This window comes from Mytilus edulis, chromosome 11, assembly GCF_963676685.1.
Source record: "Mytilus edulis chromosome 11, xbMytEdul2.2, whole genome shotgun sequence".
Classification (NCBI taxonomy): domain Eukaryota; kingdom Metazoa; phylum Mollusca; class Bivalvia; order Mytilida; family Mytilidae; genus Mytilus; species Mytilus edulis.
This window is the reverse complement of record NC_092354.1, coordinates 66234053-66249094: the sequence shown is the minus strand read 5'-3', so window position 1 is coordinate 66249094 and position 15042 is coordinate 66234053. Positions and strand designations below refer to the sequence as shown.

Below are 15042 nucleotides of genomic sequence, written 5' to 3'. Positions count from 1 at the left end.
AGATATGTGTACTATACAATGCACGTGTATCGGGTACTAGTGGCCGCATATGTGTTTATTCTTAATATTTAAATGTAAGTTGTATTTGATGATAATACGTACATCTATAATACTAAAATTACGAGGTCCAATTTGTCAGCCGTCATCGGGTAAAAACGACAAATGAAAGAACTCAACTCTATATATAACTAATATAGGACAATGGTGTAGATTAAAAATTACACCACTCCAGACCCTTTTGTTTTCCACATAATTAATATTGCCAATAATTAACAAGTGCCGGGTCTAATCCGATACCGATACCAATAGTATATTTACCTGTTAGCTATTACCTTATCTGTACGTTCCGCATTTGACAGGCGCACCACCAAAAGGTGTATTTAGGATTTTGCTATATACACGGGTCATAATCAAAGGACTGACACTACTAAATTCAATCATTGTCAAATTGTTTGATTAAAAAATACTCCATTCCTGGATAGCCAGAACCTTTTGTTTTCCAAATAATTAATATTTCCAATAATTGATAAGTTCCAGGTCGACGGGTTCGAACAGAAAGATTTGAAAGCAGAGAAAAATGTGTATCTTATAATCGACATGACTTATCAGATGACAATACCAATTACTAAAATAAGGCTTCGGCATAGTTATATACTTTAATTCAGTCACGGACCCGCGATATCACGGGTGTGTACTTGTAACATATATAAATGGGACTGAACACGGATGCGGCCACATTCATTTGACAAAAAACACCTGAAAGTCACATATTATGGCATAGATTTTTCATAGTTCAGCTTGCAGAGGCGGATTTAGGGGGGGGGGGGGGGGGGGGGCAGGCCACTTATGAAAATTTCTGGATCCGCCACTGGCTTGAATTTGCATTGAGCGTCTTTAATGACTTAATCATTTAATTTAGTTTAAATCTTTCACATAAACTAATTGAATAAAAAAAAAGTGTCAAAAATCTTTCATCAGATGATCCTGAAGTTTGAAGCACTTTAAAACTTCTAAAAAAATCGTGACTTTTCAAACAGGAAACAGTGTGTACGAGTTGACCAAATATATACAAAGATATTCCATGCACAGGATTCTATACTGATTCTTCACTGTTCACATATTTTTTTTAATAACAAGTTTCACGGCCGTGACTTCACTCCACACATATATACTCTTTAAAAACTGACGTCTACTAACTGCAAAAATGTATGCTCTGTCTGCGTGGTGTGGTTCGTAGCAATGTGTATATATGAGTTTTATTAAATTTGAATCAGACACACCAATCTAATTAAAATGCAGACACACAATTTGTTTAACTATGGAAAGACATGACCACGATGACTACGTACGAGATGGGGATACGAGGTTAGTCTGAAAATACATCAGCAGAGATCTAGAACAGAACTTAGCACATATGTCTTAAAACTACGAGTAGTAAAACATGGAAAAAACTACCAGAAAATATAATTACATCAATAACAACAACTACATTCAAAAACAATACTAGTAGGTATAAGAAGATGTAGTATATGAGTGCCAATGAGACAACCCTCCAAGTCATAATTTGTAAAAGTAAACCATTATAGGTCAAGTTTGATTACAGTCGTCAACACTGAGAGTTGACTCACACCGAGTAGCAGGATATAAAAGGCCCTAAAAATACTAGACAGTGTAAAACCTTTCAAACTGTTAAAAAAACGAGAAACAGTTATGAACCACATCAACAAACGACAAACACTGAACATCAGGTTCCTGACTTTGAACAATTACGGCGGGTTCAAACGTTTTACTAGGTACCAACCTTCACCCTTACATTAAACAATAATGTAACATTTTCTCTGACTGTTGATGACGTCCTTAGACTAAATCCATTGGATGTTGGATGTGTACGGATTGATAATTTAGTCTTAGCTGATGCATGATTTCTTTTTTTAGTTGTTAGTGGTTTTGAACTATAGCGGTCAGTTAACTGCGAGTACTCTCATATCTGTTCCTAGTGTCTTTTTGTTGTTTGGATGTATAATTAAGTACCCGGCCACGTCCACTTGTATTTTTGTCTATCTGATAAGTTAAGCCATTTTCAACTGATTTTTATAGTTCGTTCTTATGTTGTACTGTTATACCACTGTCCCAGGTTAGAGGGAGGGTTTGGATCCCGCTAACATGTTTAACCCCGCCACATTATGTATGTATGTGCCTATCCCAAGTCAGGAGCGTGTAATTCAGTGGTTGTCGTTTGTTTATGTGCTACATATTTGTTTTTCCTTCATTTATTTTAAATAAATAAGGCCGTTAGTTTTCTCGTTTGAATTGTTTTACATTGTCATTTCGGGGTCTTTTATAGCTGACTATGCGGTATGGGCTTTGCTCATTGTTAAAGGCCGTACGATGACATGTTATTGTTAATTTCTGTGTCATTTTGGTATCTTGTGGAGAGTTGTCTCATTGGCAATCATACCACATCTTCTTTATAATTACCCTGATAAAGACTGGATACACATGCAACTGATGATGTATGAGGACAGGACTATCAAAATGCGATCTGACACCTTAAACATAAGCACACGTGAGTCAGTAAGTACATAATTAATAAAATGGTTGCAGGAGGTTGGGTTTTTATTGAGAAACATATTGCACATTTCTAACCTTTTTAGTTTTGTTGGCTTGCTGTCTCTGGCCATCACCAATACTGATCTATTTTCCCAATAACAGTTTTTTCATACGTATCAGTTTGAAAATCTGATTTGGTACATATATAATTAAATCTCGCTTCTGAAAAGGTTTCCGTTTATTGAAGTTGAGGTGAAATAGACCACAAGATGAGGAGGATGCGTCAGCTAATCACCAATAAATAATTAAATTAATGCATGAATAAATTTCAAACTGCCTATTTATCATTTCAAATAAAAATATCAATGTAAAAACACGATACGTATATGTTTAAAATGATAAAAAGACTTTTTAATTTTTACCGAGTCTGTACTTGGGGAAACAAAGTTTTAATCATATATATATATCCTGGATCCGCCACTGCAAATGAATGTCTCATTTATCAACGCAGTATAACTTCTTCATCTTTATCTATCCCTTTGGCTAAGGAGTATCATTTATAAGTCACGAATGAATTGACAACATTCGAATAGCCTCTGGCTTTTTTTTACTAACAAAGTAAAGTTAGATGTTGTTTTAATTCAAGAAACAAGTGGATATTTTCGGAAACATTATTTTTTCGACGGACAAAATTTGTTCATTATGTCTCTTGGTATGTATTTTAAGTTTTAAATTTCAAAAATATCTTGCACCATCTTATTTTTTTTCAAAAAATTCAAACCTCTTTTTTTACGAACGTGAACTTGGTTCCTTGAAATTTAAACAGACACTGTTAAAAATGTTTTAAAAACTTGTATGAAAGCATTACTATTGTTCAATTCGTATATTATATTTTTCATCAAATTCTAGCCGCTTAAACAGTTTTCAATACGAAATAAACATGCATGCATAAAATTTGTACAGACAACAATATGTAAAAGAATGTGTAAAAACTATGATTAAGATTTGTTCGTAAGGAAACTGTAGTGAATTGTTAAGTTATAGCATATAAAAAATAGGAAATGTTGAACATGGAAACACAAAAAGTCAATGTGGTCTAAATTGGTCATTTCGGTTGATTAATCAGTTTTTACTGGGATGTGTAAATGAAGCTGTAAAAATAAAAATCTATATTTGGAAACTGATTAATTTTTGCAGTTTCTTGACATGTATGCATCAAATTAAGCTATTGATTGCATTTACATTGAGCTTGTAAATGAAAATCAAAGGGTTTTTAAATTTTACTTTCACTATTCAAAACGTAAGGTTTGGAATGGCGATGCAACTTGGTGTAATTGTAGTATCAAAGTTATATAAGTTATGAAAATATACAGTCCTATTTGCGTTGCTGTTGAATGTTGAAATACAATTTTATAAAATGTTTCATTAGATTTACTCTGGAACCAAATATGAATAAATATACTCGCTAATGAGACGACGACCCGCTTTTTTATTAAATTTTGATGAAATTTGGGAACTCAGAAAAGGTATAAAAGTTTTAAAAAAAATCCATCAATGATTGAGATACAATGTATATTCCAAAGTGTTTGGTTTACTGTGCAGAGAGTACAAGTATTTATGTAAGATCAACTATTTAAAAAACCACACGAGGGACACATTTGCGTTTGCGCACATTTTGGGTTTAAAATGAAAAACGTATAGAACCAAGCACAAGGCACATGCGTGAAATTTTGGTCCTTTGAGTGATTTTAAAGATTCAGGAACGTACTGAAAATGTCCCTTATTGTTAAATGAAGTGAAAAAGGTAACCGATCATACCTTTCTATCACATCTCTCATCTATTGGAGAACATTTCACATGTATTTTGTCTTTTATCGCGCAATTGACAATAACACCAAACAATATAAAAAGCTCCCGATAAAACGGTGCAGATAAAAAAATAGAGAACAGGGCTCGACATTAACGCTTGTCCGATTGTCCGGGACAAGTGCACACAGGTGTCGGGCAAGTAGATTCACCATACTACTTGTCCGATGGGACAAGTGAAAAATCAAGGTCAGATAAAAATAGATCAAATTCAAGACTTATACATTCCCAAAAATATGAATGATTGTTTTATTGATCATACTTAATGAAATAATTAATCATTGATTGAACCAGAGACATATAAAACTTGTATAATATGTCTCTGATTTGCCGGAGTATTGAACATGCTGGCAGCCATTGACCAGGGGGATATAAGTAAGGGGAAAGAAACCAATGTTAATGTATCTTCTTAGTATAAGCTTCCTTGAATTAGGAGCACCTCCATATGGAGTTTTACCTAAACTTTAAAATATTAAATTAAAGTATGTTTCATTTGATTTTGCTTTTATGCATAACAATACATTAAAAGAGGACACGTTTTATTTGATAAGATCTATGACATGTGATATAAATATTTAAGATGAAAAAAAAAAAAAAAAAAAAATCTAAAAAGGCAGATTTTTTAGTGAAATGTGTATGTACTTCATGATCATATATCAATGTATATACAAATCAAAATAAATTGTAAAAGCTAGTTTTGACATCATCAATAAATTAAAAAGGTTTACTCATATACATGTTCAAGGTGGCCAGGTGTATTTACATCCTTGGTTTAACCCATACCACTACTAAAGAATGAATAGGTCCATAGGGGAACGTAGTGGTTTGGGAAGAAATGATGATTTAATGATTGACAAATGATAGTGACATTGAGTCAGAGAACACAGTCTTGCAAAAAAACTTTCATTCTGAAATAATGAAATGTATTTTGATGCGGTATTCATATAACATTACAAAATGCTCCTTTTATTAGGTACAATCAAAGCCCAAGTGTTATTATTGCATAAATCATCAATATGTTAGATTTTCAATTATGAATTCGGACAAGTGAGTTAAGAGTTCGGACAAGCTGATTTTCTTGCCACTTGTCCGAAGGGACAAGTTAGAAAAAATGTTAATGTAGAGGCCTGTGAGAAAAAAATGGTTTTCTTCTCTGACAGATAGACTTTTCACAGATAATCCACATCTGAACCAAACAATGTTTGAGTTGATATTGGACTTAAACGATAAACATTCAATCAAAGAGTCTAAATGCTTTATTTGTATTATACAATTCATAAATGTGATACGTATAAGTATAGTTTAATGTAAGTTAGTTATTAGTGTGTGCTTTGTGCTTTTAAAATTCGTTGTAATGAGCATCGCAGGTGGAAATAAATTTTTGATAATTATTTCACATATAAAATATGAAAGAGTTTGAATGGTTGGTCCGTGATTTTTCTATTCTTTATTCATTTTGCCTATGATTCTCTAGTCCTTATTTTCAGCACAATGTATAATTCTCTAATTGTTTTTCCTTTGTGGTCTATTTTTCCATAATCTTAATTTGTTTATCCTTTTTATACGTGTTTTTTGTCCCGTCATTTCCCGTAAACCCCATCAAAACCCTTAACAAATCATAATATTTCGCAAAAAAGTAGTCTACTTTCCACTGATCAATCTGTACTTCAGATGACCTTAGCTGACATTACTAACAGCAACTACAACAGCAATTCAGTCTTAACTTACACAGTTTTCTGTGTATTTCGTCTGAGCACAGAATTGTCACCGTCTCATTATACATCGTGTTAGTCATAAACACCAGTTTGATGGCCAGATAAAATGTAGTGCCCCGGGGATAGGAGATATTTAATTGTCAAAACCACCATCCTAAAACATGCATTGTTGCAAAGGGAATACACACATGTTATTGCCCTTCGGTTGTTGACTTGTCAAACGAACTAAAGAATTTTTGAGATGTATATCTGTAAATTGATGTCGACATTCAGATCAACAGATACAAATAAATAGTTTTATTTTTGTTTGGAAACTGACATCATAAAACTATTTAAATCCTATTAAATTTTGTAAAAGGACAATTATTGTATATTTTTATAAATGTTGAAAAACAACTTAAGGTAATAGATAAACAACTAGAATATAGATAAATAAATAAGTACTTTCACTAAATTATTGTCGATATAACACGAAGTAAACAGGTATGTTTTTCTCTTTTTCGGAAGGAAAGTGTCACCCTAGAATATTTGAAAAACTATACATAAAACAACTATTTTTCAGGGCGAAAAAAAATCATTGATTAACACGTATGACAAGTAGAAATACACAAAAAAAAAAAACCAAAAAAAAAACCATGAAAATAACTATCCGACAATCCGACAATAAAAGAAATTAAAGCAAAACTAACGATCAACATACAAACTTCAGAGTGTTGAACAGACGCAAACGCTATATTTTAAGAACATATTATTAAACAATACATTTTATTATTCTGGAATGAGACTTATTGAATAGAAAACAAAGTTAAGGTCTACAGCCAGGACCAATTTGAATTGGATTTTCAATCTTTACTTTAAGACCCAAACCAGTGGCGGATCCAGAAATTTTCACAAGTGTGGGCCCACTGACTGCTAAGAAGGGACCCGCTCCAGTGACGCTTCAGTGATTCCCTATATAAGCAACCAAATTTTTTCCCAAAAAGGGAGGGCGGACGGCCCTACTGCCCCCACTTAATCCGCCTCTGCAAACATTTTCAATTCTAGTTTGCGTGGTAATATTCTACCGACACACCTGTCACCTCATACGGACATATTGTTGATCATACTATAAAATATCGCCAGATAAAAATTGAATCAGCGAATATTTGCACCTTACGCATATTATTATTAGCATATTCCGTTCGAAGTTTGATACTAGCAATTACCCACAGACCGAGTCTTATATTATTTGTTCCGACTAGATCCGTTTAAAAACTACATTAAAATTGAAAAACAAAAACGAAAATTAAAAGCAAAAGCAAAAAATTGCAAAAGGCGAAAAGAAAAGTAAATGCTAAATGTAATGGGTTTCCATCCCCCCCCCCCCCCCCACCCGGGTAAAAAAAAAGCCCCTTGGTAAAAAAGTTGGATTTTTTTATTCTTAAAATAATACGTTTCCATTTCAACAGTGAAAGAAAACGAATTGATAATCTAAATAAATACATTCAAATTTAGCACAAACTACTGATAACTGGACAAATAAAACCAACCATGTGAACATGCTATGACATCCAGTTATAAAAAAAAAGGACCTGCCTGGTCTGTTTACAAAGGGTAGACCCGGTGGAGGGGGACAGGAATTCTTTTAAATATCGCCAAACATAACCAGAGATGTAATAGGAAATAATCATACACCAGGACTCTTCTTCTGAAGAAGAATTAATAATAGTGCAACCTGAATATACAAGTAAATACATGTTTTAAAATACAAAATAATCAGCCAGCCAAATAGGCTTATGATGTACTTAGATGCACTCATGATAATAGTCTATTCTGAATCATGAAAATGATTTTTTAAATAACTATAAGTTTGGTCAAGGGTAACTAAAATCAGGTGCTCGATATGTGCTACAGACACACATTTTGCTAGTTTAAACTTACTTTTCAAAAGCATTTATATTCTCCTTAAATTTGTTCATTTATTTAACAGGAGCAGTGAAGATTGCGGAGAACGCCATGTGTGAATGTTCCTCTGAGTTTGGTAAGTGTATAGTATAAACAGATGAGTGGGACCTTTCCCTTGATTTATTATGGAACGACTGTTAAACTTTAAGGGGGACGGGAGGGGTATGTTTTTTTCCTTAAAAAAAATGATTTTGATTTTTTTTATGTTCCAGTAGATGACAAAAAAAAATATTCTGAATCCAGATTTTTTTTTCATAGTCTACAATAATTCTGTCCTTTTATTCCTACGTAAGGGCAATCATAATAATGTCAAGCTAGGTTTTAACGAATAACATAACATTTTAGGCTATGCTGAAGTAGTCAAAGGACAGACGTCAACATCTGCTATAACTGGTATGACTGACGATGAAACAGCGGTATTAGCTGGCGTGTTAGCTGGACTCGCAACATTTCTTTTCCTGGCACTTCCATTGCTATGTTGTTTGTGTCCCCTTCCGTTCGCTTGTTGTGGAGGAGGAGGAGGGAAAAAGAAGGCTGCTGCCGCTGCAGCCGCAGCAGGGGCACAAAAGAGGAAAAATATCCATGAATTTTCAAGGTTTGTTAACAGGTTTGTCGTTTAAATCTAACAAAATGCTTTATCGCTTTACTTATACACACCTACTTTTGCATTTAGGTACTATCACTGTACCAAAAATATGTAGTACTGGAAATCTATACTTTTAATGTTCAGTACTGTTTTGTTACTTTAAAATTATTGTAATATTTAGGTATCTGTATTTTAAAGTACTTGATTTGTACTTGATTTGTACTTGAAATTTGAATACTATATATTTTTGGTTCCACCGGTACATTTTCAGCATTTCGAAAGTTTGTCTATTTCAAATCTCTTAAAGTTATGATTTTGAAACATGGAATATTGTGATCACTGTTTATTTATTTTTCTGTACCAAATGTACAAATTAACTATTGTAAAATGCAACTACCTAAATATTACAATAAGTTTAAAGTAAAGAAAGTACTTATATTTAAAGTAAATTTCCAGTACTATAAATTTGAAGTTCAGAAATAGTACCTATGCAATAGTAGCAGTATAGGATCATGTTGGTTTTTAGTGCTGTAAACTAGTTTCAAAACCAAACTCATAAAGCTTTAAATTCATTTGAACAAATGACTGGAAAATCGAAGAAATCCGATAAAAGAAAGAAAGAAAATACAAAATCATTACCATAACCCAGAGATTATCTTCCACTTTGAATTTGCCGTTAAGTTTAAGATCTTCGATTCGTAGGATAGTTTGTATTGTTTTATCAGTCGAGTCTTCATTGTGGAATACAAATGTATCAAAAATTATTCAGAATGAGAATTTATGTAACTATGTAAATGTGTTTGGTCGTTTAAAACGTAATATTCATATGTATTCATTCTGAGGGAGGGTAAGAGGGGTCCTGATCCCGAAATCCCGGGCTTAAAAACACGAAATCCCGAGGTCCCGAATTTAAAACAATTAAATCCCGACATCCCGAAATTCGAAAAAAAGAATTCCCGGATCCCGAAAGTGTCAATCCCGAAATCCCGAGCTTAAAAACACCCGATTCCGGAGTCCCGATAAAGGTCCTATCCCCCCTTCATTCTGATATTATACCATATCAAAGCATCAAACCCGACTGATTGTTCATCATCTATACATTAAAAGTTTTTATAAAATAAAATCTTCAAGTGTTAAAAGAAAGAGATTATACTTTCCCTATTACTTATTTAAACACGGTTATTTGCACCACTGATTTAATAAAATTCCAAATAGAGAAAGATTAATATGTTCCAATATGAGTTTTTATCGTTTTATGTCGCTTCATCATGCTTTTAGTTTTGTTATTTGTCTGATATGCAGAGAAAATAGTCCACATTTGCTAGCTTCAGTCGCTATTTCAATGTCAGTGGTGAATGTTTCAATTTCAGTGGCAGGAGTACAGATGTAGAATCTATTGGGAGTTATCGTTCTTGGGATAAGAATTGGGACAAACTGGACCGATTTGACCATGACAACTTGTATGAAGTGTGAGTGTTATAAAGATAATAATTCATTATTTAAAGCTGCTAATAGAAGCTCAGTCTAGTTCCATAAAATGTATCAAACTGGCTGACTTTACAATGTGAATACATTCTACTGTTTTCAAACATTAAAAACATACTTTATAATTTACCCTGGAGTTAGTCCAAATAATTATAACGTCTTGAAAGGCTATTATAATATTTTTCTTTGACGCCTAACTTCGACGTAAGGCGTCAAAGAAAAAAATTATAATAGCCTTTCAAGACGTCATGTAATTATTTGGACTACCCTGGAGTATAAACTATTAAATGCAATGTATTGTTTTCATTTGGATATTTCTTTGGTTTTTTAAATGGATTTAATCTGTATAAAAATATAACATAGTGTCAACATTCCATCAGATAGAAAAAAAAAAGAAAATATGTTCAAGTCTTTCAGAATCACGAGGTTCGTCTTTAATTTAAGTTAGAGTTACGTCCCTTTGTGTACACTCTAGCTCGCATATTAAAAAGTAAAATCACAAAACAATCTAACGATCTAACGTAACACTTTTCTTACAAAAACTACAAAAAAGATAGATTGTTGATGCTTAACGTCCAGTGACAAATATTTCTTTAATATTAATGACGAAAAAAGATTATCACAAAAATACTGAACTCCGAAGAATATTCAAAACGGAACTGAATCCCTACACGAATGGCAAAATTAGATGATAAAACACATCAAACGAATGGACAACAACTGTCATATTCCTGACTTGGTACAGGCATTTTCAAATGTAGAAAATGGTTGATTAACCTGGTTTTGAAGCGCTAAACCTCTTTGTACGACATTCGCATCAAATTCCATTATATTGACATCGATGCGTGAAAAAAGTGTCACAAATAGGGGTACAACAACAACACCCATAGGCGGATCCAGGGGGACCCTGGGGGGCCCGGCCCCCCCTTTCGTGGGAAAAAATTGGTTGATTATATAGGGAATCATTGAAGCACGATTGGAGCGGGCCCCCATTAGGAAAAGTTCTGGATCCGCCACTGACACCAACACAAAGAAAGAGTTTCACCATTTCTTAAAACTGAATGTAATTTTAATGAATGGCGACTTTTGAAAATTGATTAAAATCAATAGTGAATAGGTCTTACTCATCTTGCAATATATGTTTTTTCATTATTTTGTAGGGACATGAAACTTCCTCGAGTATGGCTAGAAACTCTAAGAGGGTATGTATATAGATACCGTTTTGACAGCTTATATATAGGTTGATAAGACAAGCCAGCCAATGCTTTTCCATAATCTGTTATCTTTTTATTATTATTTCTATTGATTTCAATTATTTTCGTTTTTTTTGTGTGTATTATATGAACATGAATTTACTAGAAATAACTTACATCTGTTATTTCCTATCATTTCTGGGTTTACTATCCACAGCGGTAGTAAATACAAGTTATGTCTAGTTTATTTACTGTAAATTAAGTCAAGATTGTTTTATCAATATTCTATTTTACATTAGAAAAGTACTTTGTTTTAGTGTGTTATCATTATAGCTCAGTCTAGGTTGCTTTGTCTAAATATTTCATATATTTAATCGATAATATTAGTTACATAGTGTGCTAGTGACCCAATACAGTATACATGGGGTCAGTAAATTCCACATGGGATGAGAGTGAAGTTTTGTTTTTATAAAGTGACGTAACACCACTACTTACCCTATATTGATAAGCCCCGCCTCCCTACTAAACAAATATGGAATATACACGGCCTCTACGCGGACGCTCTTAAACAATCATATTCCTAGAAATGTATAGGAGGTAATATAATGTAACATAGTGTAGTGACTGTCGTAGAATCATCATTTTTGTCCATGATCTAGATCAGATAATCAACCTCTGGTACACATTATTTTTTTGAAAGAGCTCCAGTCGATGAAATAGAAACTAGCCTGTCAAGCTTAATTTCAAACGATGAAGTAGAAAATAAATTGTCTCTAGTTGGATTTTTAAATTTTGTTTTCAGTGTTCCGAACGATGGAGTAGAAAGTAATCTATGTCCAGTTTAATTTTCTTAATTTTGTTTCAGTGTTCCAGATGATGAAGTAGAAACAAGGTTACGTGAACTCACGCGAGATGGAGGCTGGGAAGGAGGTAATGACGTCAACATGGGCAAACAGATGTCGGAAATGGAAATGAGGCGGGAAATGTACGAGGAATCAGGATCCGGTGGTATGGGAACCGATGGGGGTAGATATGCGTCTGTGCAAAGGATGGATGGAAGCGGAGGAGGAGGCGAAGAACTTATTGCTGAATACGAAATCTCCAGACATATCACCATGGATACCACAAGAATGACGCTACCGGAAACTGAATATATTTACGAAAGAGATATTCGAGGGTGAGTATAAAATGTCTTATTATTGATGTTCGGGCTGTTTAGGTGTTGCTGTACAACAATTTTGTTTATTTTTTAAAATAATATGTCGACAATATTCAGCTTTTAAATGACAGCAATCACCCGAATAGAAGTTACGTAAAAAATATCATGGCTTAGCATTCTATGGTTTACAGCTGTTTAAATACGCAAAACTGCATGTCGACAACATTTAGCTTTAAAGCTATCATCCGAATAGAAGTTTTATAATGACTAACTAGGGTTGTAGCCTTTTTGAAATGGCAGAAAACACCATTCATACCTCATAATTCGCCGTTTTAGAATACAATTTAGTATGGGTAAAACTTTCAAAATGTTCACAAATGACACAACCTTATTTTTATTTTTGGTTAAGGAACAATGAGTTAATCAAATAAAAATAAGGTTGTAGATTGTGAAAAGGCGAATTCGATTGCAACTGATAAAGTCTTGGCAAAAAACGCAATTTGACAACGAAAAGGGAAATAAATAATCAAAAAACACCACTATATAGATCTGTAACTTTAACGACTGAGCACAAAGCCAATGAATACCGTCAAAATATGGTGGTGCTCTTAATCGTGACACAATGATTTATACAAAAAAGACAATAATACATAGAACATGGCATTGCTTAGGTTTACAGAAGTGACGTAAAACTTTAGGTGAAAGCAAATTATTTATAGATGGAGATTATATTCAAAGGATGCTACCTAAATCATGTCAATCGTTTTAATATACATGTACGTATTTGTATGGGTTATTGTTTCAATTTGCATACAACTTCATTGTTAAGGATGGGTTTCCATATAAAATTCTAAATATTTACAATTAGAAAAAAAAATACAAGAACATCGGTGTCATATATTTAAATATGTCCTTTTTAAACATGTTACAGGGATAGCAGCATTGCTGACCGAGATAATTTCAAAAGAGTCTACTATACCTACCAAAGGATAAAAGGAGACGACTCGAAACAGACGTCATTTTGAGATTAGGGACTGACCAGATACTCTTTATTGCTTGCTGCTTGATTGAAGACGTTGTTCATACTCTGTATCTGTTTTATACAATTTATGTTTTTGAAATATTGTAATTAATATACTGTTACATTTGATTAATTTTATCCAGATATGCATGTTCCGAAATTTATTATTGTTTTAAAATAAAATGGATAAATGGTAGCCATATAATTGTAGTATATCAATTATTGTTTTATGACAGTTATTTTCCAACTTCCACCTATAAAGTGTAACATTAGTAATAAACAAGTAGATATTTTTATGATAAAAAGTATTTGAAAAGCAAAAGGTACAACTATCCAATATATGATGTGTAAATGTGTTTTTTTAAGACCTAACTAAGGGTGGGAAATACCTTATATTGCCAGTAGTGTTTAGTCAGTGGTAATTTATGCTGAAACTCACGTAGAACATCTTTTGGGCAATGCTTGATTAGCCAGTAGAAACTTAAGCAACATACATAGTCGTAGTATGTTACAACTTACTACTCGTTTAAAACTGAAGACACTGGCAATATCATACCATGTGACGACTAACTAGCCAACAGAAACGTAAGAACATGTTGAATAAGATATTTGTTGCTTAGTAGTAATTTTGTGTAACATGTATATGAATTAGATTTGATATGTTTTTAATTTCATACTTTCCAGAAATTTCCCATCTAATATTGAAATGTGATACACAAATAAAGTGCTTACAACCTTGCAGACTTTTTCATTTGCCAATTGACATTCTAACGAAAAGAAAACACATTCAGTTGCTATTTTCCCATTTATATCCATTTACAACACATAGAATCACGCACTCAAAAAGGTTTTATGATTTGAATAAATCTCAAAAAGTTTTTATCATGTGTCTGAATAAATCAACTCTTATGATGGTCTCGAAATTGGAGAATGCGCCTCCGGATATCTTTGTGTGGATGTAAGCTGCATTTTGACTGACTTTTATATCTAATTCGTTCTTGTGCAACTTTATAAGATATTCGAATTCACTTTACAAGAGTAAAAGAGGGTAAAATGTAATTTTTGGTTTCTGTCCGTCTTATTTTTTTTTTCTTGTATTATATAAGCATTAATCAGACGTTTAATTTTGGTTTTCTATTTTTAATAGCTGACATTTTGTCAATCCAGTGTTGTATGACTTACCATACGATATAGGTTTTGCTCATTGTGGAAGTCTATACAATGTTCTATACAGGTACATGTACAACTGTAGTTGATAACATCATCATCCTTTGATATGTGTCTCTCTCAAGAGTTCACGGACACTGTCTAAAAAGAATGCAAGAAACATATTAGACCAATAGGTCAAGGGTTCACGGACACAGTCTAAAAGGAACGCCAAAAACATATTAGACCAATAGGTCAAGGGTTGACGGACACAGTCTAAAAGGAACGCCAGAAACATATTAGACCAATAGGTCAAGGGTTCATGGACACAGTCCAGAAAGGAACACCAGAAACATATTCGACCAATATGTCAAGAG

General features: G+C 33.1%; 1 protein-coding gene across 2 annotated transcripts; it reads left to right on the top strand.

The window, feature by feature from the left end:
• Positions 1 to 3140: 3140 nt before the first annotated feature.
• Positions 3141 to 14258, top strand: LOC139496095 (uncharacterized). 2 transcript variants are annotated; one of them, XM_071284556.1, is made up of 7 exons: positions 3141 to 3262; positions 8101 to 8151; positions 8421 to 8670; positions 10032 to 10130; positions 11307 to 11348; positions 12205 to 12516; positions 13430 to 14258. In XM_071284556.1, exons 1-7 carry the CDS (start codon positions 3253 to 3255, stop codon positions 13521 to 13523), a joined length of 858 nt encoding a protein of 285 aa, XP_071140657.1. In that variant the 5' UTR covers positions 3141 to 3252; the 3' UTR covers positions 13524 to 14258. The 2 variants fall into 2 exon arrangements, with proteins under 2 accessions (XP_071140657.1, XP_071140656.1); XM_071284555.1 differs by having other exon boundaries at positions 8421 to 8682.
• The last annotated feature ends 784 nt before the right edge of the window (positions 14259 to 15042 follow it).